Genomic DNA, 21,937 nt, shown 5'->3' on the forward strand with positions numbered 1-21,937 from the left:
AAACATTTACACACTATTTCTCATACTTTGACAGTTTGGTTTCCAACAAAATGGTGTCAAAGCGTGTGTGGTTCTAGTCAATTTATATCTTTTAAGTTAATTCTTGCTCTCTTAGCACGGATGTGTCGGCTCCAAATGACATGATGGTTGCAGACTCTCACCTGCCATCTGTCGAGCAAAGTTGTAAGTTCAACAATCCACAGATTATCAGTGATATGAGTAAGTGTCCTAGTCGTCGAGGTTAAACCCTTTGAAAAGTACCCGATAGCTCGCACATTCATCAAACCCTAGCTCCGAGTGTTTATTTCTATTTGAATGAAAAGAGGTAAAAAATTACCTCGTCGCATCATTGCGCCTTGAATCCCGGAGGAGTCCCAATCGATACCCCCTGCCCCGCCCCCCTCCGCCCCCACATCCCCCCTGCCCCGGAGACGAGTGTACCAAGTGAGATGTGTGAGGCGAAGGGGACGAGAGAGGGCGGGCTTTTGCCATCGCTTGACTTTTTTGTTCGTTTGTCTTCAGATGGACGTTGCCGTGACCGATTGCTGCTGAGCTGAGTTGGTGAGCGCGATTCTGGACAGAGAACCCCTGCCCGGCTCGAGGTGAGTTCATGTTCTCTCTAGACTGGAAACCATTCTACAGTGGGGCGGCGTCGTCGACCTTCTGATCTCCTCTTTCTCTGCCGGTTCGCTCCTGTTTTTGTCTCGTCTTTCCGAGAAGGCAAACTATTTGAGTTTATATCGGGACTGCCTTCACGGTCCTCGTCACGTGCATGTGCCGCTCGTGCGTGTGTGTTTGTGTGTACAGTGTGTGTGCGCGCTGTTTCTTTTGTGTGCTGTGTGGGATGGACCCTAGCCCCGAGCAAACGCAAACGCCCTCTGACTTTGCGACCCCTTTCACGTCGGTCACTTATTTGCTCTCGCGCTAGTCAAGGCCTCCACCCAGAGTGGCTAGGCTTGCGCAGAGTCATTGATGAGCTATAATTATTTATATATGCAAAAGATAATAGACTCAAAACCTAAATATTTTGGTCAAGGGCGTTGACTCAAAGTAAAATGTGTTCACTTTTTGTGATGGATAGTCCTGAAAGTATTTTTTGTTGTTGTTGATGCGGAAATGTAATGAGATTTACATCGGTGGTGCTACTTTTGCTTATCCTCTGCCAATCCCCCGTGGCGCGCTGCCTCCGCGTGGCTCCGTGGCTGTGGCTCGATAGCCACGCTGGTCTTGGTCTTGGTCCCCGCTCTGCCGGCTGCAGCCGCTGCAGTTCAAGTTCAGGATAGCAGTAATCAGCTGTGCCAGTTAACGCCTCGGCGGTGCGGGCTTATCCTCGCGCTTTGTCAAACATTCCGAGTAGATTCCCAGTGTTCTCATCTTGGATGGCGCACGCGAACGGGGACCGTGGGATCCGGACAGAATTATTTGTTCAATTTGTGCAATTTTGGGAGCTGCGCACTATTTTTATTCATTTCCCCCCCTTGAGGCAGTCTTGCGTTTTGGGCTCACTGTAAAAAATTCCGTACTTTTGTACGGAAGTGGTACAGAAAAATATAGTACGGAGGTACGGAGAAAAGTACGGAACGTTCCGTACTTGCTCCATATAAACCCATGTAAATGGTACGGAAAAAAAGTACGGAACGTTCCGTAGTTGGCAAGTACGGACGGTCCAGGCAAATTATTGACCAGACATGTTCCGTACTTTTTCCGTACTTTTTTCTCACAGTGCTGGGCGAACGTGTGGCCCCCCTGCGGCCCCCTGGCCCCCTGGTCACACTGTCCGCTGTCTTTGACCTCGGCCGCGGCGGGCGCGGCGATGCCAAGTCGGTGCGTTCAATGTCCCCGTTGTCTCTAGCCCGCGGCCACACACACACACGCACGCCCACGCACACGCGCGCTTTTTACACTCACACAAACGGCGCGAGGTGGGAATAGCAGCCGTTTCCTGCTCCGTGTCTCTCTCACTGGCCGAGGCCGCATTGGCGGCATGCGCGTACACTGGCAGCGCGTCGTTTCGCGCGAAACAGTGATAACCGGTCTGCATGGCTTTCGACGTTTCGGGTTCCGCGTCCAGTTTTTTTAGCGGAGCGGCTCCAGTGCATCGTCCGCCTGGCCGCCTACTCGCGCCCGGCCGGTTGGCGCACCTCAAGCCGACACCGCTGCCGTGGGACTTGCAGTGTACTAATTACCGCCGACGCCTCAAAACAGAAGAGTACTCCGAAATTACGTACACCAGCAGACGCGGCGAAACGCCATGCTATAAGTGGGCAATTTCGACGATGCACCAGAGTCAGAAAGGGTTGCAAACCTCAGCCCGCCGATCAGGCAAAATCTGGCCATCGAGAACCTGCCGCGAGGACCACAAGTCACTTTTCGTGTCCTTTTCACACTGATCCGCTGTGACCGGAGCCCAGCCCGGGATTCCCGGCTTGAGGGCCACACCGCCACGGGCCCACCACTTGCGTGCCTGGTGGTGCAGCGCAGTGGGGGACTGGCTGTCTGTCTTGCTGCGTCACTTGCTTGTGCCTCAGACACTCCAGCGACGTCATTTTTGAAGATGTTTGTCCGACCTTTCACGCTCCGGTTCTGTCCAGTCGCTCGTGTGGGCACCGTGTTGTGGAGCGACCATAGACAACATAACCGAGTCCCGCCGCCAGCCCCGCACCGCACGCCCCCACACGCCCCCACGCCACGCCGCCTTGGCGCGCACATTGAAACCGGGGCCCGTCCCTGAATGCACCCTCTGCGGACGCGTCACAGTGGGCCAGAAGATCGGTGGAGGCGGCCAAAACTCTGGTCGCTAAATGGAGCCCGAACCGAACGTGTGACCCCACCAATGAACTGCCCTCCGAACGAGGAATCCATTGGTGGGGTCACATGCTCGGTTCGAGTCCTGTTTAGCGACTCTGGAGCTCAGAACGCGTCCACTGTGCGCGGCGTCCGTTTCCTGGCGTCCGAGGGCCTCTGCGCGGCCAAAGGGCGGCAGGCGGCGCGGCGATGGACGAGGAGGGTTATCATCGCAGTGCGTGGCGCGGCGCGGCGTGGCCCTCACTTTTTTGTACTTTGAATGTTCGAACTTCGAACCGTGTGGCGAGTGGCCGATGCCGCACCGATTCGGTGGCGGCCCGGCGGCCTGGCGGCACGTGACGTGAGCGCGGCGGCGACGGCGACGCGGCCGACTCGGAGATATGAATGAGTGCGTCCCGTCCACACCGTCCGCCCCGCTTTGGTCGGGTTGGTGGCGCGGTGGGCACGGTGGACCCTCCCCCTCGTCCTTGCCGCGCAGCCCCGCCGATTCCCTGAAGGTCGCTGTTTTGTTGTTTCGTCATGTTTTTTCGCGTTGGCTTTCCCCAGCTGTGCATCACGCTGTGCGAGGAGGAAAGGCCGCCGTCAGGTTCCGAAGAGCGCCGTCGTCGCGCCGCTGCTCCGTCTCTCTCGCGCTCGCGGGCCGTCCCGTGGGGGCGCGAGAGGGACGGCGCACAGTGGGCCAGAAGCCGGTGGAGGTGGCCAAAACTCTAGACGCGTTTTGAGCTCCAGAGTCGCTATATGGGACTCGAACCGAACGTGTGACCCCACCAATGGATTGCTCTCCGAACGAGGAATCCATTGGTGGGGTCACACGTTCGGTTCGAGTCCCATTTAGCGACTCTGGAGCTCAAAACGCGTCTAGAGTTTTGGCCGCCTCCTCCGGCTTCTGGCCCACTGTGCGGCGACGGAGACGACTCTCGGAATGAGTCTGCAGGTCGGAGCAGGCCGGCGGCCTCGCTACCTGCAGCACGGCCTGCTCGGCCTGCCCGGGGTCTCGGGGACGCCCCGGCCGGAGGGACACTCGAGGGACGGAACCGAAATGGGGGCCGCCACCGGACGAGCTCGCCGTCAAGCCGGCAAGGTGGCCGCAGAGGCGAAACACTCGAAAAACTTGCGCCCAATGATTGGAGTGACCTGTCGTTGCCAGGCTATCTTTACAGTGTAGGGAATCAGGGGAAAATCGTGTCACGGAAACTAAATTTGAGAGATTATCAGCGCATTTTGAGGAGGGGTGTCACTTTCTTGTTAGACACTGCGTGGTTTGGTACGTTAGCGGGCGGAGCCACCCTCCCAAATATTTTTGGCAACTTACATGCTGTAAGTGGAGAATGTGAGCCGGAGCTCAGCGTGGGTGCGAGAGAGAGAGAGAGAGAGAGAGAGAGAGAGAGAGAGAGAGAGAGAGAGAGAGAGAGAGAGAGAGAGCAAGAGCGTTGGGTGTTCGGCTGATGCAACCCTGAGGATGGCTTGAGTGAGCCTAGCGCGCCCAGCCTCCCTGGGGCACAGCGGCAGGGCGGCACGCATGGGCTGCCGCCGACTTTTTATGCCCCCCCCCCTTTGCCCCCTCTATGACGTGGAAACGGGTTTGGAATGCGAGAGGAATGTGGATGGGTTGCCGCCCCTCACCACCTTTTTTCGGCTGATAGCGTCACGCGGTAAGACGGATTGACGGATTCGTCTATCGGCGGCTCGGCGCCCTAGGGCCGAGTGGCTGGGTAGCCGCCGGGCCGAAGCAGCCGTGGCCGCGCGAGTTGAGAGGCGCGTTCAACAAACGCCAAACGCCCTGCCTGTAGAAGTTCAAGCGCTCACGATACTAAATTAGACTTCGGCTGCGTCCAGTTTTGACCGGCGCCGAGAGTACAGTGCCCGCGATCCTGGACCCTGCAGGTCTTGTGTTGGGACAGATTTTGAGTGCGGCCTCCGACTGGTCCGGCTGTTCCAGTCTGGAGAGTGCGACGCGCGGCACCCCCACGTTGCCGCGTTGGACCCTTTGGCGAGGCTGGAGCAAATGTAGGTGCGAGATGGTCGCCATGGCGGTGCACCGCAGAGAGGACGGCGAGGAGGTCATCGTAGCCACTGTTCCGTGAAAAGGTGGGACTTTACGGGCGAGTCGAGTTTGCACCGGCTCGTGCCGGCTGGGGGGCCTGCAGGCAGCCAGCCACGCAGGCAGCCACGCTGGACCTGGCGGCCGGGCCGGGCGGGCTGGCGCGCTGGCGGTCGGTGGACATGAGCCCCGAGATAAGCCCTGCCCGTGCCCCTTGCCTTGCCCGCCGCCCTCTGCCCGTCTTGGATGACAACGCCGCGAGCGGACTTTATTTTCGGAGCCTCGTGTGTGTGCGTATCTGCGTGGGCGTGTGTGTGTGGACGTTGTTCCACTTCCGCATGGCACGCATGGCCTACTCCAGCCTGCCGACGACGGCGTGGCGTTATCGCGCCCCGAGGACCGATTCCGAGAGTCGTCGCTCCGTCTCTCTCGCACTCACGGGCGCCTCGTGCAGGTGCGAGAGAGACAGCGACCAAAATGAGTCTGCAGTGCGTCTTGGCCGCGCGGCGTTGCCGATGTTCGCCGCCACCAACAACAACACGAAGACGGACGGTGCGGGGGCGCGGCACGGTCGGGCTATCTCTTTCTGTGGGGCGCCGTACGGCCGGGCCGTCTCACTCACTCATGCACTACAACCACCACATGGTGCAGGCCGGCCCGGCGTCGGGGAGGGGGGGGGGCTGCAGCAACGCACTCTGCCTGCCGCGCTGCCGTCGGGGCTTCGAGGCGAGCCCCCAAGCGGCAGCCAATCCCAGCGCGCCGTCGGCCGTCGGCGTGACGTAGCAGTGACGTCGGGCGCGGCGGGGCGCGGCGGGGCGGGGGGCCGGCGGCCAGGCCCCCGAGGCCTATAGAATGACCCGCACCGGCTTGCTCGGCCTAGTAGTGTCGAAGTCGCGGGCAGCGTTGCGTCGGCTGGTCTTGTCGAGGCGAGGAGCAGGCTGCTCTGTGGCTGTGCAGGACAAGGAGTGCTAGAAGCTAGACTTCTGCCTGCTTGTTGGCCTCGAGGAGCTCTCGCAGCCCCCGGTGCGTCGTCCGCGTCGTCGTCGTCGTAGGGCCGCCTCCTTCTCTTCTCTCACGGTGAGTCTGCCTTTACAGTGCACTGCCCGGTGTTGCAGTGAGGCTCCAGGGCGCTCCGGGGCACGCCGACGTGCCCGCCGGAGTCATGGCGTCGGGGGTGGCTTGGCTTGGCTCGGCTTTGCCGAGCTCGATTCTGTTGGGAAATCAACCTTTCCCTCGCGTTTTGAACAAGGGCACCAAATCGAATTGCTGCTTGCTCGTGGGCCGAAGTTTTGCCTCGTGTGTACAAACTTAGATTTCCCTCCGGCGTTCTGTTTTTGCATTCAGACGAAACGTTGTGTTCAGTGTTGAAAATCTCGCGAGCGCCATGCGGTGCTGGACCAAGCTAGCGACGAAAGCAGTTTATATACTTATTGAAAAATAGAGTTTCTTGCTTCGCTTTATAACGCGCGTGTCTTCGTAAACGGTTCGGTTTTGAACCAGAAAGACCGCCGTGCCTCTCAAAATGGTTCCCTTACTCTTTGGGTGCTCTGCGACATTGTCGCTTTCCGCGTGGTCCTCGCCAGCAACAAGTGCGTGCTGCCGCGCTGTTGCGCGCGTGGCCGTGCAGGCCGTGCAGGCCGGCGGGCAGGTAGGTGGACGGCCGGAGTCACTCCAGCGGCGTGGTCTGCTGCAGGGACTGCTGGAGCAGGCCGAGGCTCGGGCTCGGCCGATCTATTATGGAACCTCCAGCGTACCTGAGACAACCTGCAGTGCACAGTGTGGTCACGCAAATTTTGTTTTTTTTTTCCTCGGGCTGGCGAGTGAGTCGCTCACGGTTCAGTGTTCACTGTATATAGTCTATAGTGTATGCATCAGGGTTGAGGGCAACGCACGTTTGGCGCTTTGCTGACGGCGTCCTCCCGGCCGGCCGGTGCGGCCGGTGCCGGCTCCTCCAGCGGATGCGTCATCAGCTGTTCTCCCTACCCCCACTCCCTCCACTGGCTCCACTGCTGCGCTGCCAGCTTTGCCAGTGCGCTGCTGTCTGCCTGCCCTGCCTGCCCGGCCGGCCGCCGCGCCGCCGCGTCACGCTGGGGGTGTGTCCGCTGGCTGCCAGCCCTGCCTGGGCGGCGCAGGGCACGGCGGCAGGGCTGCTTGAAGGAGAGAAGGGGGAGGGGGAGGCGACCCTTTCGACGGGCTGCAGCGGCTGCAGCGCAGCCTGCGGTTTTGGCGGGATTTCATAGTGTGGGGGTCACGCGCTCAGCCTGGCGTCCCGGCGGCGTCGCGACGGCCTTTCCGCGCGCGTCTAGACGGCGGCACGGCAGGGGCGGGCAGGGCGGCGGGGAAGGGGGCCGTGACCTGGCCGGGCTATTCCTGCGGACTGATTCCGAGGAGTCCTTGCTTTGGTCGCGCCGACGGCACCGATGGGGTGCGAGAGAGCTAGACGTCGGGGTGGGACGGCGGGACGCTCTTCGGCACCGGCGCCAAATCCGCGGCCTGGCCCTCGTCACGTCACGTGGGGGTTGTTGGCGTCGCGGCGGAGCGTCGGAGCGTCTGGCCGCGACGCGCCCCCATGCCGCCATCGCGAGGGAGTTACAGCGGAGTGGGATAATGGAAGGCCCCGAGCGGAATGTTTCGGGGTGGTTCGGTCGGCATGTGGTGCAGGCGTCGGCCTGGCCTTGGCCCGCCGGTCGGGTACCACTCGTTTCTTTTGGCAGTGGCGGTTCGCTCCGCTCGCCTCTTTGCATGCTTTGCATTCGTAGGCGCGACTCTCTATGGCCGGTTCCGCCGTTTTACGATCGTAAACTTTTTGCTTGTTTGCGAATCCGCTCGGTTTTTGTGGTCTCGGTTTTGGCCGGGTTCCTCCTCCGCGGTCCGCACTAGTGCGCGATGTGGTCCACGGCGTGCCGCGGCGTGCCACAGTGGGCCAGAAGACCGGTGGAGGCGGCCAAAACTCTAGACGCGTTTTGAGCTCCAGAGTCGCTAAATGGGTCTCGAACCGAACGTGTGACCCCACCAATGGACTCCTCGTTCGGAGAGCAATCCATTGGCACGTTCGGTTCGAGTCCCGTTTAGCGACTCTGGAGCTCAAAACGCGCCTAGAGTTTTGGCCGCCTCCACCGGTCTTCTGGCCCACTGTGCGTGCCTCGCGCCTCGCGCCCGGGAGGAGGGAAGAGGGCCGCCGCCAAAAATATTCGGCGCCGACCTTGCGCGACCTTGCGGGGCCTCCTTTATTCGTGTGCCCAGGGGACGAGACGAGGGTTGGGCGGGGCGCGGGAAGCCCGCTTCGTGCGCATCGTGCGGCTTGGCGGCTTGGTGTTTGTGATCGACAGGTGTTTGGGCAGAGAGGAGCCTGGCCGGGATTTGGGCGCGGGGGCGTGGCGGTGCGACTTGCGTCAGCAGCGTCGGCGTGCCTCGGCTGTCGGCAGGGCCGGGCTAGGGGCCGGGCTAGGGGCCGGGCAGGCGAGGCGTACGTCGAGCAGGAACGCCTGCCGCGCGGCCCGCCCGGCCGCCGCCCGCGTCCGATGGATTGCCTACCCGCCGGGCGACTGCGGCGCCCCGCAGCAGGCCGCCAAGACAGCCGCGGCGGCCCTTCGTGTTTTTAAACAGTGGCAGGGCAGGGCGGCGTTCGGGGCTTCCTGTTCCTCGCCCTCGTCCTGCCGGTCCTGCCGGCGGATGGCGTCACCGCGCTCATGGAGATGATGCCGGCGCGGCAATTGGTCGGGGAGCATTGCCACCGCCACTCGCGCTGTTGTTGTGGATCGCGGCGCCATCCTCGTCGTGCTGGGCGTGCTGGGCGTGCCGGCCGAGCCCCCGCCCTCCACTTTGGGCCTCTGGGCCGTGTGAACCTCGCCACGTGCGGGTGACGCTGACGGGTCGTGCGACGCTAGGCCGCTTGGTCGCGCGGTTTGTTTTTCTGCAAGGCTGCCATGTTCGCCTCTTTCCGGCATGGCGACCGCGCGGCGCCGCGCCGTTCCAAGTGTGTCACGGTCCGTCCGCCGCTGCGACAGGCGATGACCGGCTTGATTCCGAACAGTGCCGCCTTCGAGACCCGCTGTCTCCCTCGCACTCTCGAAAGGGTGCGACTGAGAGCGAGACAGATCGACAAAATACCCGTGGAATGGTCGAGCGCGCGGCGCCAGGGCGGCGCCAGGGTGGCGCCAGGGTGGCGCGGGGCGTCCAAACACCGACGCCTCGCCGCTCTGCTTGTACTTCTGGCGACGCTCCCGTCAAGTATTTACGCGGGCCGGTCGAGGGGCGATATAATTCTCGTCATCGCGGAGGTGTTGGCGACATATGTCGCCGGTCGAGTGCGCGCCGCTGCGCCGCTCGAGTGTCGCGCAGTGTGCTCGCGGTGCCCCCGGGGCCACAGGCCACAGGCCGCCGCACTTGACTCGGTTTATTGTCAAACTGTTCGCCGTCGCCGTTTTTCCTCGCGTTGCATCATCGACGCGGACGCGGCGGACGCGCGTCAGGTGGTCGCCGGGCGCGGCTCCGCGGCCTTTGCGCCCTGACGCGGCGGCACGGCGACGGCAGCGCGCTCTCTCTCTCTCACTCACGGGGCGCCGCGCGGGGGCGTGAGAGAGACGGGGCGACATTCCGGAGCCAGCCCGCAGGCAGGGCCGGCCACCGGGGTTTTCGCTATCACCGCTCTGCACTTGATAAAGCCCCCCGTCTACGGGGCACCCGCGCACGCCGCCCCGCTGCGCTGTCACGGCCGTGACGGTTCGAGTTTGCAGGTTTGCAGTGGGCGCGCGTGCCGTCGGCGAGGCCGAGGCTGGCCTTGGCCGCGGTCGCCGCCTCGCTGTAGCAGGGCCCTACAGGCTTTGGGCCTCTACGGTGTAGGGGCCGTGGTCGCCGCGGCGGCCGGCCGGCCGGTCCGTCGGCGACAAGGGTCCGAGCGATAAGCGGATTAACTGCAGCCACGTGCTGGCGCTGCTCCCAACTTCGAACCGCGCCTAGGTCTCTATGTTTGTTTGTTTTTATTTTTGCCGTGTAGTGGTGACGGCCCAGCGTGCACTGCGACGGACACTCGAGCACCGCCACGGGGGTATGGCACTCGGGGCGGGGCGGGGCAGCCCCCCGTGGGGGGGGGGGGGAGAGGGGGTTCCCCTGTGGGTGTGTCGCGACGCCGACCATTGTCTTAAATACAGCACGGGTGGGGATAATTTCCCGGCCGGTCTCAAGCCCCAAGACGGCCAGGCAAATAAAGGCTTTTAGCGGGCAATCGTCCGGGGGCACACTCACACACACACACACACACGCCAATGCACACACACGCCCTCAAACACACACACACACACACAGAGGCACGCGCGCGCCGGCCGAGTGAATGAACTGCCGGCCGACTTGGGCGCGCGGCGCGCGGTGGTGTGGGCGTGGGTCGTGGGTTCGAGACCCACTGCCGCCGCTCGCGTTGCGTGGCCGCGTGGCCGCGTCATTGCGTTGCCGCACCGCCGGCTACTGCGCGCTACTGCGCAGCGGCGGCAGTGTAGTGCCCCAGACTGGCAGGCTTAACGCCTTAATCCACCCGCACCCTGACCCGTGCAGGGCGTAGCGGTGCCCGTCTGTCTGTCCGCCTGTCGGCCCGCCTCGCCTTGCGTGAATGGAGTCCTACGCGCGGCATGGCATGAGTGTAGTACACTGGCGGTGGTGGTGGGTCCGGCCGTCTGCCGGTTGGTGGGTTGGGCCCGTTGTGGCGGGGCGGCGCCTTGCGGTGTACTGGCCGCGGCGGCGCGGCGGATCGTCACTGCTGTCAGTGACTCGCTAGCGTCCAGTCCGCGTCCAGCCGGTCCTTCCCTCTCTCGGCTCCTTCCCGCGGCTAGTCTGTCGGCCGGGCTGTGTTTTGGTTTCGGTCGGGTCGGTGCCGCGTCGTCTGCCCTCGGCGTGGGCGAGTTCTTTTTGCCGCTGGTGGGCCAGGCAGCCAGGCTCGCAGCCAGGCGACGCCCCTTGCAAGCATGCCCATGCCGTGCAACGGGAAACGCTCCAATGGCGGCGGTGAGTTTGGCTTCGGCTTCGGTCCCAGTGTTTCTGAACCGCTTTTCTTGCCGGTTATCCGGTTTTCCTTTCGGGGGCGTTGGTGGAGCCATCATTGCCGCGTCGCGCGCTTTGTCCAGAAGTGGGTCAGAGTGCACTTTCATTTTCATTAGTTTTTAATGTTTTATTCCCTCTTTGTTCGAGACGAGTGGCGCTGTGTGGGCGGGAAACGGGGCGGGGTTATCTGGATCGGCTCTTGGTTGCCCTTTTAGTCGCCAGCGCTGGCGGCGCCCGCCCCGCCCCGCCCCGCGGGGTGACGCTAGGTCGCGCGATGGCGGCCGTCCGATCGGCTCGGCTCGGCCAAGACCCGCCAGACTCATCAAGGAAAGTGTGCTCGTCTCGGTGCACGGGGAGATGGGCAGGCGTCGCAGGCGGGCAGCCAAACTTGATCCACCCCACTGCCAGACGGGAAGCGCGGCCATCACGTAACAGTGGCGCTGATTTAATTAGACGCAGACGCCCCTTCGACGGCCACCTGCAGCGACGTGTTGTTGTCGCCGTCCCCGTTGGCCCCAGCCTCACCTTGGTCGAGTTTGATTCGCAGTCGTGGGATTGGCTGCCGGTGGCGGCTCGACCCGCACGCGTCGCCGCCGACCGGAAGTGGGACCGGGCCTATAGAGCCCCCTCCCCGTGGCCGCGTGTGGCGGTGTGGCGCGACCGTCATGAAAAATGGAAACAAGGCAATAAGACGGCGTGGCCCGCGTGGCTGTGGGAGAGAGCGGCGCGCGGTTTCCGCGAAAAAGTCAAGGCGGGGGGAGGAAGGCTGGGGCCGCGCACTGAGAAAGTCAATGCGCGTGGGGAAGGGAACCTGAACCGCCGGCCTGGACAGCCTGGAGTCGAGCTGGACGAGGGGGAGGCGGGGGGAGGCGCCACTGGAATGCGCGGGAGGGGAGGGGAGGGGCAACTGGTGACGTCTGCCTCGATAGGATGACGATCGACGCAATAGAGTCCTCACCTTTGAGACCGGCCGGCCACCACCGTCCACCACCGGCCCCTCGCCTCGTTTCCGATTGTTTTTGTTGTGGTCGGCCCTGCCCGGCTCGCGGCTCGGCCGGGCGAGGAGCGCCTTGCAGGTAGGCCGCCCCTCTGGGCCGCCGAGCGCGGCAGCGCGGCGGGCGGGCCCACCTCGCGGGGGTTCCGTCGGACTGCCGTGATGCAACCGCTGCATCTTCGAGTCGGACTCGGACGCGACCGGGCCAAGGCGGGCCAAGGCGACTCCGGCACGCAGGGACCGCAAGGACGCCCTGGCCGGCCTGTTTTGTGACTTTGTGAGCCTCCGCCGCGAGGCGAGGCGGCGAGGCGTCGCGAGGTACTTTGTGGTTGGCACGTCCGCACTCTGGGGAGGCGCTAATAGTTTGGACAGCGCGGCCAGGGCTTGGCCTTGACGCGGACGTCCTGTGTCAACCCGGCGGCCTTGTCAAAAGTCGCGAGTTCGAATACCACCGCCGGCGGCTCTGTTGTTTTGCACCCTGTTTGAACGTGTTGGTCCTTTCCTTTCGGTTGCAGACCCAGCCGCCAACATGCCCGTCGCCATTTCGACCGCGCTGCCCCGCGGCCCGCTGATCGGCGCCCTGGAGGAGGGCACCCGGACGTGCCGCTTCGCGCTGTACGAGGCGTCCACGCTGCGCGAGGTGGCCGTGCACTGCACGCAGGTCGAGTCCCTGCGCCCGGAGGAGGGCTGGGTCGAGCAGGACCCCGCAGAGATCCTGCGCGCCGCCCAAGAGTGCATGTCCGAGGCCATGGCGCGCCTGCCGCCCGGACTGGGTGTCCGCGACGTGGCCGCCGTCGGCGTGACCAACCAGCGCGAGACCACGGTGGTCTGGGACCGCGTGACGGGGCAGCCGCTGCACCACGCCCTCGTCTGGAACGACATCCGCACCAGCAAGACGGTGGACTCGGTGCTGGCCAGGCTCCCCGGCAACGACAAGGACGCGCTGCGCGACCGCGCCGGCCTGCCCGTCAGCCCCTACTTCAGCGCCCTCAAGCTGCGCTGGCTCATGGACAACGTGCCCGCCGTGCAGAAGGCCATCGCCGAGAAGAGGTGCCTGTTCGGCACTGTGGACAGCTGGCTCGTCTGGGTGAGTCTAGCGGCGCAGAGCGACGTACATTGCTCTCGGCGTGTTCATTGCACCTCGCCTGTTCTCTCATGGGTGATCCTTGAGCCGCGATCTGATTCCATCCTTTTGTTTTTTGCAGAACTTGACGGGCGGCTCTCGAGGCGGTCTCCACATCACCGACGTGACCAACGCCTCCCGCACCATGCTCATGAACATCCACACCCTGCAGTGGGATCCCCTCTTGCTCAAGTGAGTGTTGCTGTCCTTGACTGATTCGGTCCCTCTTCCTCCACCACCTTCCTCACGTGGCGCGTGTCTGTTGCAGGGCCTTCGACATTCCCAGAGAAATGCTACCGGAAATCCGCAGCTCGTCTGAGGTGTACGGCGACATCGCGGACGGGCCCCTGCACGGCGTGCCCATCTCGGCCATCATGGGCAACCAGCAGGCCAACCTGGTGGGCGAGCGCTGCTTCAAGGAGGGCCAGGCCAAGAGCACGTACCGCAGCGGCTGCTTCTTGCTCTACAACACGGGCACCGCGTGCGTGCACTCGAAGCACGGTCTGCTGTCCACCGTGGCCTACAAGCTGGGCCCCGACGCGCCCACCGTGTACGCGCTGGAGGGCTCCGTGGCCGTGGCGGGCCACGCCATCAAGTGGCTCAAGGACAACCTGAACCTGCTCAAGGACCCCGCCGAGGCCGAGCGCATCGCCAGCGAGGTGGCGTCCACCGGCGACGTGTACTTCGTGCCCGCCTTCACCGGCCTGTACGCCCCGCACTGGAGGAAGGACGCCAGAGGGTAAGTTACGTTGTTGCTGCTTAAAAACAGCTAACTCTCCGACCAGAACGTTGACATCGTTGTTGATGAGCAATGTCTGACGTGGTTGTGCTTGTCTGTGCAGGATCTTGTGCGGCCTGACGCAGTTCACCACCAAGGGCCACATCGTGCGCGCCTCTCTGGAGGCCGTGTGCTACCAGACCAGGGACATCTTGGAGGCCATGGCTCGCGACTGCGGCAAAATCAGCACGGAGACCCTTAGCGAGCTGCGAGTCGACGGCAAGATGGCCGAGAACAACTTGCTGCTGCAGCTCCAGGCAGACCTCTGTGGCTTCTCAGTCGGTAAGTTGTTTTGAAACTGCCAGGAATGGGGTGCCTTTTCACCTCTATGCTTCTCACTCTCTAACTGTTTGATTTGTTTTGTTCCAGTTCGCACAGACATTCACGAGAAGGCGGCACTTGGCATTGCTATCGCTGCTGGACAAGCCAAAGATATTGACCTAGTAAACATTAATGCCTTGCCCCCCTCCCAGTCACAATGTGATGTTTTCACTCCCAGCATTACCCCAGAGGATAGGAAAGCGCGCTACACCAAGTGGAAGATGGCTCTGACACGGTCCCTGGGATGGGCAAAGCCCTCCAAATCACCTTCTATGACAGGTGGGAAACTTTACTGAAGAACCTTCAGCCCTTTGACTGTGATAACTTTTGACTTTACGCCTCACCCTTCTACCCCTTCCTGCCCCCTACCCCTCTCCCTTCCTTGTGCCCCATGTGCTGGTCTGCAAGATGGGCCTTGGTCCTGGTTCTTTCCCCGTTCTAAAGAGTGCCCCTGCCTGTACTCCCCTTGCCCCATGTGTCAGAATCACGGTGAGGCGATGCTATTAAAATTGTAGGTTATGTTAAATGTGTGTGAGAGAGAGAAAGAGTGATTGAGTGTGAAAATGATTTTTAATTTTTTCCTGAAGTGTGTGTTTGTGTGAGTGTTGCAAGCAAGCGTGCATCAGAGTAGTTTTCCTATATACAATCTAAGCACATACACACTTACAAAATTAATTTTTAAATCAGTAGAAAAAGAGAAAAAAAATAAGGAAACTTATTTCTGATTGTTTCCTTCCTTCCTTAAAAGAAAACTACTTACCATGTATTTGTTGAATTTTATCCTTTATTTTGCCTTTCTCTGAACAGTTGTGACATATTATTTACAGACTGTACTTCTAACTGTTGTAGTGGTGTTACCTGTCTTGTTATAATTTTAAATCCATATTTGTTCTTGCGTTTTCTGTTTGAAACAAGTTCTTGTAAGAAGTTTTCTTTTGAAGTAGTTAAAAAAAAATTTAATTTTGCCTGGTTCCTGGTTTTTTCCCAAGCAAGATGAAATGTTTGAAACCTTTAGTACAAAAAGTATTTAGTGATGTTGTTAGGCATGTCTTAGTTCAGCTTTATACACTGCTCATAGTGCATGTCTGCAGTTTTTGCTATATCTTTAAAGGCAAATTTGTTGATAATGATTTGTATATGCATGTAGGATGCAGTATTGTACTTTGTATTTTATTGATGTTTTGTAGAGTTGCTACTATTAATGGAATGAACTCCTGACATTACGTGTTATTAGAGGGAAACAAATTGTTTGTTTTAGTTCCCCTTAAGTCAGTGTCCACACAGAAGCTATGATGGTATCAGGACTGGCTGTGATTGTTAAATGTGTGTATGCTGGATGAATTATAAATTGTTTCTGAAGTGTATGTGTTAAATGAAGCGTTAGGGGAAATGTTGTCTTGTCACTTTGTGCAATGACTACATTGTGATATGTTTTCTCTTTTCTTTTTAAAAAAGAGGGTGTCAATAAAATATCCTTGTGAGATAAGATTTTTTGTTTGTTAGTGGTGTAATTTTATCTTTTATTACAACTTGTTTAGTGGGACTGAATACAGTGTTATTTTACATTGCGGACAGCATACACGATTTTCGGGCAGCCATGTTATATGTTAGTGTTGCAAATAAATTTTATGATTTTTCCGGTGTATATTCATGAGATTAAATACCATCCAACCATTGCGCAGTTCCTATTCCCTATAATGAATAATAGTGATACAAAATATTATGGAGGCGCTGACAGCAAAAGGAAGCCCCTTCATCAACCCCCAATCAAACAACTGGGAAGAAAAAACAACAACATTGCAAAAGGAACTAAAGTTAGCTGCCTCCCAAAGAGCATACCAGACCAAAAAATAATGTAAATAGTTAGGCACATAGTGTGTGCTGGAAAGGGGTTACGTAACAGGGAAGGCCGAAGAGAAAATACTGCTTCCATTGTTTAGTAACCCTGCATAAAATTGGTAGAACCAATTGATCACTTAGGCCCATTAAAATTCAAGAGCCTGATATGTTACATAGGCCCATTAAAATTCAAGAGCCTGATATGTTACATACAAGGTTAGACCTTCTCTTTCCATGTTGCATTTTTTTCATAAATGTCTTTCTTTTTTTTGTTGCAGATAAACGATACCACCTTCTTGCCTCCATTCCACCAAGTCTCTTCCTTATTAGCTCATTTGCAATGATGCTAGCCTCCGAAATGTAGTCCATTTCTAATCCAATTTTAGTGCCACCTCTCTCTTTTAACAAAAGAGAGTATGAGTGTCCACTGTTGGAAGATCTGATAGATTGATTTTGTTGCAGTTTTTGTTTTGTCTTTAGATTATTTATTTATTTATTTATTTACTACTGTTGTATCTTTGTTTGTATTCCAATTTTTATTACCAATCTCGTTCTGCATTCCAAAGATAGCAATTTCAGCACTTGTGTTTGATGTGTTAGGTTCAGTGCGACACATGTGATCTCGAATATTTTGCAAAGTATTTTTCCTAAATGAATTATTTGATTGAATATTAATAAAAAGATAAATCCGTTTAAAGTGCATGGTTTATTGGGGCAGATTAGTGACAACCCTGTTAATCAGTCTGCATACACACACTATGTATTCCGTACTTAAACCTATATTTTATACATGAGATACAATGAAGACTAGAAGGCGGTGTACAGCACATTGAACTGACGTGGACGCCCACCAATTTTTTTTTTAAATACTTAAAACAAAGAACAAAGGAGGGGTAGGTCATTTCATAGGTAACTCTGGAAGACTTCAAGGATTTTTTTGTTTACAAGCTCTGTTACTATATAATCATCTCCCGTGATGAAGTCAACATGGTTGAAATGGGGCACTGCATGAACCTTCTGAACTGTAGGGCACCTTTTAATGAATCGGACAACATTCTGGAAGACAAGATGACACTCGTGTTAGTGTGAGATAATCGTTAGACGACCGAAGAGCCTGCAGGTAGGCAGCCCAGCTGACACGTATGTCTTTTTGAGCGCGTTGGGTGGCCTACTTGACAGGCGCACGACCTGACGTCGTCCAGACACGTACCTTTGGAGTGGTGAGATAGTCGCCCGTTCCGTAGAACACGTGCACTGGCGTCGCGATGGCGCTGAGGTTGTAAGACGGCGGCTCCAGAGAGCCGTACAGTCGCTGATTCTTTTCCGGGCCGAAGTCGTATTTCCGGAAACCTCCTGAAACAAGAAATGCGCCCGATGAAGGTAAAGGCCCGTGCCCGCTGCAAGTCTCTACTCCGTCCGAAGTCCTCACCGCTTGTGGTGCTCTGCAGGTAGTGCATGAACTGGCGGATGGAGCCGCCATTGGGGTAGTGGGCCATCAACTTCTGAAACTGAAACAAAATGTTATAATTAGTTTCCTGCCGTCTGAGAACCGCACTGTAGGTATAAAAGCATGAAACGAGGCACGTCTTTCTACGAATAAACACCCCAAAAAAGGGGTGTTCTTGAACGCAAAACAACTAGATTTGTCTGTGACAAAATAGTTAGGGCTGGCGAATTCCAGTGTCTCAAGAGTGTGATACGTACAGTCCTGTAATCTGGGGTGTGGGGTGGCCCCATCATCATCGTCATGGGTCCTCGGCAGAGTTCTCTCAACTGGTCGCCCGCAAAGCACACTGGCAAGAGATCCTGGTCACCGAGCGGCATTTTACCATTGAGAACGAGGCTGGTGTGGGAATTCTGAAGGCATGCCATTAACAAATTATAACAAACAATTATCAAGCACTTTCCTATCTATAATATGTTGGTACTGTTTTGGATTGGTAACCCTGCCAAGATATAAAAAGAATGAAAGAAAGAACATTTGCTCACCTTCAGTTGTGGATAGGCCCCGTAAATGAGGTCTAGCACTCGCATTAGACCACCTGGCTTCCTGAAGTAAATTCCAGGCGCAAGTAGAACACTGGAGATGACCTTCTCTTTGGCGTACTCGGGCATCTCGGACATCATCACCACCTGTTTCAAGAAAGGAACCCTAAAGTAGCTCCAGCGCGTACGCAAACACGTATATCACGGGCGTGAACGGTTCATCCAACAATACCTGTGTCGTGGCCCCCATGGAGTGTCCGACCGTGAAGAGTTTGGGCCTGCCAGTGGTTTTCAGGATGTAGTCTATGAAGGTTGGTTGGTCGATCAGCCCATTCTCGTTCCAACTGTGAAAAGTGGTATTGATCACTATTGACGGATTTTGAACAGCATCTATACCCGTGACTGTTGCACCAACCTGAAGTCCCAGAACGCTCGTGACTGTGGCTTGAGACTGACATGTTTCTGCCCGTAGAAGCTGCCCCTGTAGTTGACGAGCCAAACGTCGAAGCCCGCGTCCACCAGATAGTAGGCTGCAAACGGGGCGAAGCGCAGAAGGGCCTTTACCTCACTCGTTCTCGACAAAATACACGACCAGAATCGTCTTGCGCTGGACAAACTTGCCCAGGCGTAAAAAGACACAGAGAGCAAATTTGTCTGAGTACTGACCAGCGCTAGGGCCCAAGGCAAACATTTCGCTGTTGGAGGCGAGGCCGTGTGCGAACAGGACCGGCGTTCCGTGCCGTCCGTAGTCGTCCTCGGCCTTGGTGGCCTTGGCGCGGGGGATGCGGTGCAGGGTGAGTTCGTAGCCGTCGGGGGTGCGCACCGTGTGCACCTCGCACTCGTAGCCCCTCATCGCCACCAACTGCTCCTGCAACAACACGGAGGCGACGCGGGTCTACACTCTGGAAAGGAAAAACTCTACCACACGGTTTCAGATTGCCTTGCTCGCCCTGCAGGCCGGCGCCCAGACGCCCGCCCTCCGAGGACCCGGTTCTGCGCCCTGCACTCCCCGCTTCGATGTCTCGATCTCGAACCCTCGAACCGGAGCCTGCCACACTGCTACACCCGGAAGAGCGTCCTGGCTGCCGAAACGTGCGGAGCACCACAAAACCGCAAAGCGCTCGGGTACATCAAAAGCCAGCCAGCGTACCCGGCGTGCGTACCTCCTCGGGATAAGTACGGGATAATGCCGCACGATTGTCTGGAGCTTCGCGGGGCATTTGCCATTTGCCATTTGCAGGGCGATTTTCAGGTCCGATAGTTAGGAATTTGGGAGGCGAGATTCACCGTGGGCTGAGGCTAGACGGCTGGCTGGCCGCTTGGGAAATGGGTGGGCATGCGAAGACACACACACACGTACTCGTACACACACATGCACGTACGCACGCACACGTACACACACGCGAGCAAACGTGCCCAAGGGGGCGCCCACTCCGAACAAACGTGACCCGAATCCGACCTCTGGATGTGAGCAGCCGATGCGGCTTAGTGAGGGCTGTCCTTACGTTGACGACCACAGCTCGTCGGGGACGCTCCGCGAGTGGAAACCTCTGGGCCTTCTGTGGAAAGCGCTGGCCCCAGAACAGCATAGAGTGACCAGCAGCGCGACGTAGCTGAAGCACGCCATTGTAGTCTACAAAACGAAAATGAAATAAATCACTTCAACGCCAATTCATCAAAAAGTTCTAGCACTTCCAGGAAATGCAAAAATCTTGAAATTTAGCCTTTGAAGTGGAGCTTTTTCTCTGCATGGGCACTTGTACCGGCACCTGCTGCGTTCATTTGGAGCTCCAAGTTCAAGGCCAAGCCGTTTCAAAGGCGGTGCACGTACCGTCGTAACCGGCGAGACTCGGGACAGAAGTGGACTGCCGCGTGGCGTCTCCCCTGGCGTCTCCCTAGCTTCTGCTCCGTGCTCTTGTAGCTCTTCCAGCTCTTGCAGGCCGCCGGTCGCTGGACAACTTGCAGTGCAGTGGACAGAGAAGGTCGCGGCCGGGTGGATGAAGCACATCCAGCAAGGCTTCAAAGAAACAAAACGAAAAATAATAAATAAATACAAACACTTGCTTCCAGGGCTCCGCCTCGTGTATAACTTCAGTCAAATTTTGTCTGAAATTTCAGGATTTTTTTTACAGTGTATGTATTGGCAACCCAAAGTCCACGGACCACACCCTTGCACAACGATCACCCTTTCTAACGCTAACATTTCCTGCGTAAATCTGAAATGTCGCATCAATACGAAAATGTGGATTCGCGCTGCCTCCCATTCACTGTGTAGAAGTGTAGGCAAAACTAGCAAAAAAAAAATAATCAGAAAAACTCACCGGTACGTTGCCGGGCCTGCTGCGCTCAGCACTGCTCCGATTGTCCTGTCGCCGTCTCCGGTGTCCGGCCAACGCGGTATCCTCGGTATGCTCCTCACGGGAGTCCGAAAGGCACTGGTACGCCTCACGCAGTTGATCCCCTTAAAGCCCAAAACGCTTCCCTCCCAAAACGTCACGTGCCGGCCGGGGGAGGGGGGTGAAGCTGGACCAAGATTCGGGTGCGGATGTGTATGCGTTCGTAAACTTGGCGGGCACGTGGTGTTGTAGTACGGCGGCGGTAGCGGCGGCAGTCCGTGTACGGAGACCTGGAGGGGGACGCGCAGTGTGTGTGTGTGTGTGTGTGTGTGTGTGTGCGCGCGCGCGTGTGTGTGTGTGTGTGTGTGTGTGTGTGTGTGTGTGTGTGTGTGTGTGTGTGTGTGTGTGGAAAGGGTGGGGGCCGTCCCTCTGGTACAGTTGGCGTGACTGGCTCGGTCCAAAACCTGAGATGGACACTATCCCAGCCAATTGAGTGTATTACCGGACCGTCACAGAGGTACCCGACAATGTCATAGACACAGACAGACAGACAGACAGACACAGTGAGAGGGGGGGTGAGATGCTGGCGCGCGCGAAGATTAGTGCTCATGCAACGACGGCACACAGCACGCCCACTTCTTTTGATCATTAAAACCTCACTAGCATCAAACTGAAATAATCTGTTGAAACCAGAGGCACTGCCATTTCTCGTTCCTTCTTTTCTTTTTCTTTGGAGGTGCGTTTCCGAGATGGGTGTTTGGGCAGCCATCTTGTCCGGTCAGCAACCCACTGTTGGTTTGTTGACTTTGTACAGATGAAATGATGGCGGATCGACCCGGGGGTTCGAACCACTGCGTCACGACCGCGCTGGACCAAGTCCAACGCCCTGCCTTCCTTTCCTTACTCCTTCCCCCCCGTTCGCTCTTTCACTCTTTCACTCATCCGTACTACCCCGAGTATCGGTCTGCGGTCGAACACCCCGTGCCGAAGTCAACGGCCATAGGCCGGGCCGGGCGTGCGGAGGGAGGGAATAAGGAAAAAAAATTCCGTGATGTCACGGAAGGATTCCGCCGGGGCTGCTCTTTGTTATTTCACGATTTTTCTGGGGGACCCAGAAACAATGAATTACAAACCGGTTGTCGCAATGTTGCGGCGTGACGTCGGACCGAGCGCAGCAGAGGCTCCCTCGCAAGTTTCAAGTTGAGGTGGTCAGGTCACGCAACGTGCGTTGAACCCTTTCCACGGCCTCTCCAATGCGCCTGTCTAGTGCACCAGAAATAAGGGAGGACAGTAGGAGAGGGGAGGGGGAGGTAGAGTCCCACAGGATACGGAACAGCCCTAGGACCTCTGCCCCAGGAGCGGCAACTGTAGGACAGACCCGCGGAACCAGTAAGGGATCCCGCCACCAGGCCCAGGGGACTGCGCTGATAAGGGCTCGGCTAATGAACGGACCGAGCGGTACTCACTGGATACCGATAGGAAGCAATCAGTGGGGTCACAAGATGTGGCTTTGAGCGTCGAGTTCCGCGACAGTGTTGACAGCAACTATGGCACTTCGCTCCGAGAGACGTTTACGGGGCTCGCGAGACTCACTGGCGCACTATCCAAGCGACGCAGCAGAGAAACACGGCGCGGATTCGGGCATGCATTCGGGCACCTCGACGTTACCAGGTTGAATGGGAGA

At 57.9% G+C, this 21,937-nt stretch overlaps 2 protein-coding genes across 5 annotated transcripts; one reads left to right on the forward strand and one right to left on the reverse strand.

The window, feature by feature from the left end:
* The first annotated feature begins 41 nt into the window (after positions 1-41).
* Positions 42-16,628, forward strand: LOC117647190 (glycerol kinase). 4 transcript variants are annotated; one of them, XM_034388817.1, is made up of 8 exons: positions 42-219; positions 523-602; positions 12,386-12,957; positions 13,076-13,185; positions 13,262-13,732; positions 13,836-14,053; positions 14,141-14,371; positions 16,210-16,628. In XM_034388817.1, the coding sequence occupies exons 3-8, from the start codon at positions 12,400-12,402 to the stop codon at positions 16,293-16,295; spliced, it is 1,674 nt and encodes a 557-aa protein (XP_034244708.1). In that variant the 5' UTR covers positions 42-219; positions 523-602; positions 12,386-12,399; the 3' UTR covers positions 16,296-16,628. The 4 variants fall into 4 exon arrangements, with proteins under 4 accessions (XP_034244708.1, XP_034244707.1, XP_034244709.1 ...); XM_034388816.1 differs by having other exon boundaries at positions 42-183; XM_034388818.1 differs by lacking the exons at positions 42-219; positions 523-602 and adding an exon at positions 5,716-5,923.
* On the reverse strand, positions 16,619-20,446 carry LOC117647193 (lipase 1-like). The gene is made up of 11 exons (XM_034388823.1): positions 20,239-20,446; positions 19,749-19,934; positions 19,423-19,550; positions 18,584-18,786; positions 18,333-18,447; positions 18,150-18,261; positions 17,921-18,064; positions 17,636-17,788; positions 17,361-17,439; positions 17,142-17,284; positions 16,619-16,987 (listed from the first exon to the last, which is right to left on the reverse strand). Exons 2-11 carry the CDS (start codon positions 19,923-19,925, stop codon positions 16,835-16,837), a joined length of 1,407 nt encoding a protein of 468 aa, XP_034244714.1. The 5' UTR covers positions 19,926-19,934; positions 20,239-20,446; the 3' UTR covers positions 16,619-16,834.
* Positions 20,447-21,937: the final 1,491 nt, after the last annotated feature.

This window comes from Thrips palmi, unplaced genomic scaffold (genome assembly GCF_012932325.1).
Source record: "Thrips palmi isolate BJ-2018 unplaced genomic scaffold, TpBJ-2018v1 HiC_scaffold_2, whole genome shotgun sequence".
NCBI classification, from domain to species: Eukaryota; Metazoa; Arthropoda; class Insecta; order Thysanoptera; family Thripidae; genus Thrips; species Thrips palmi.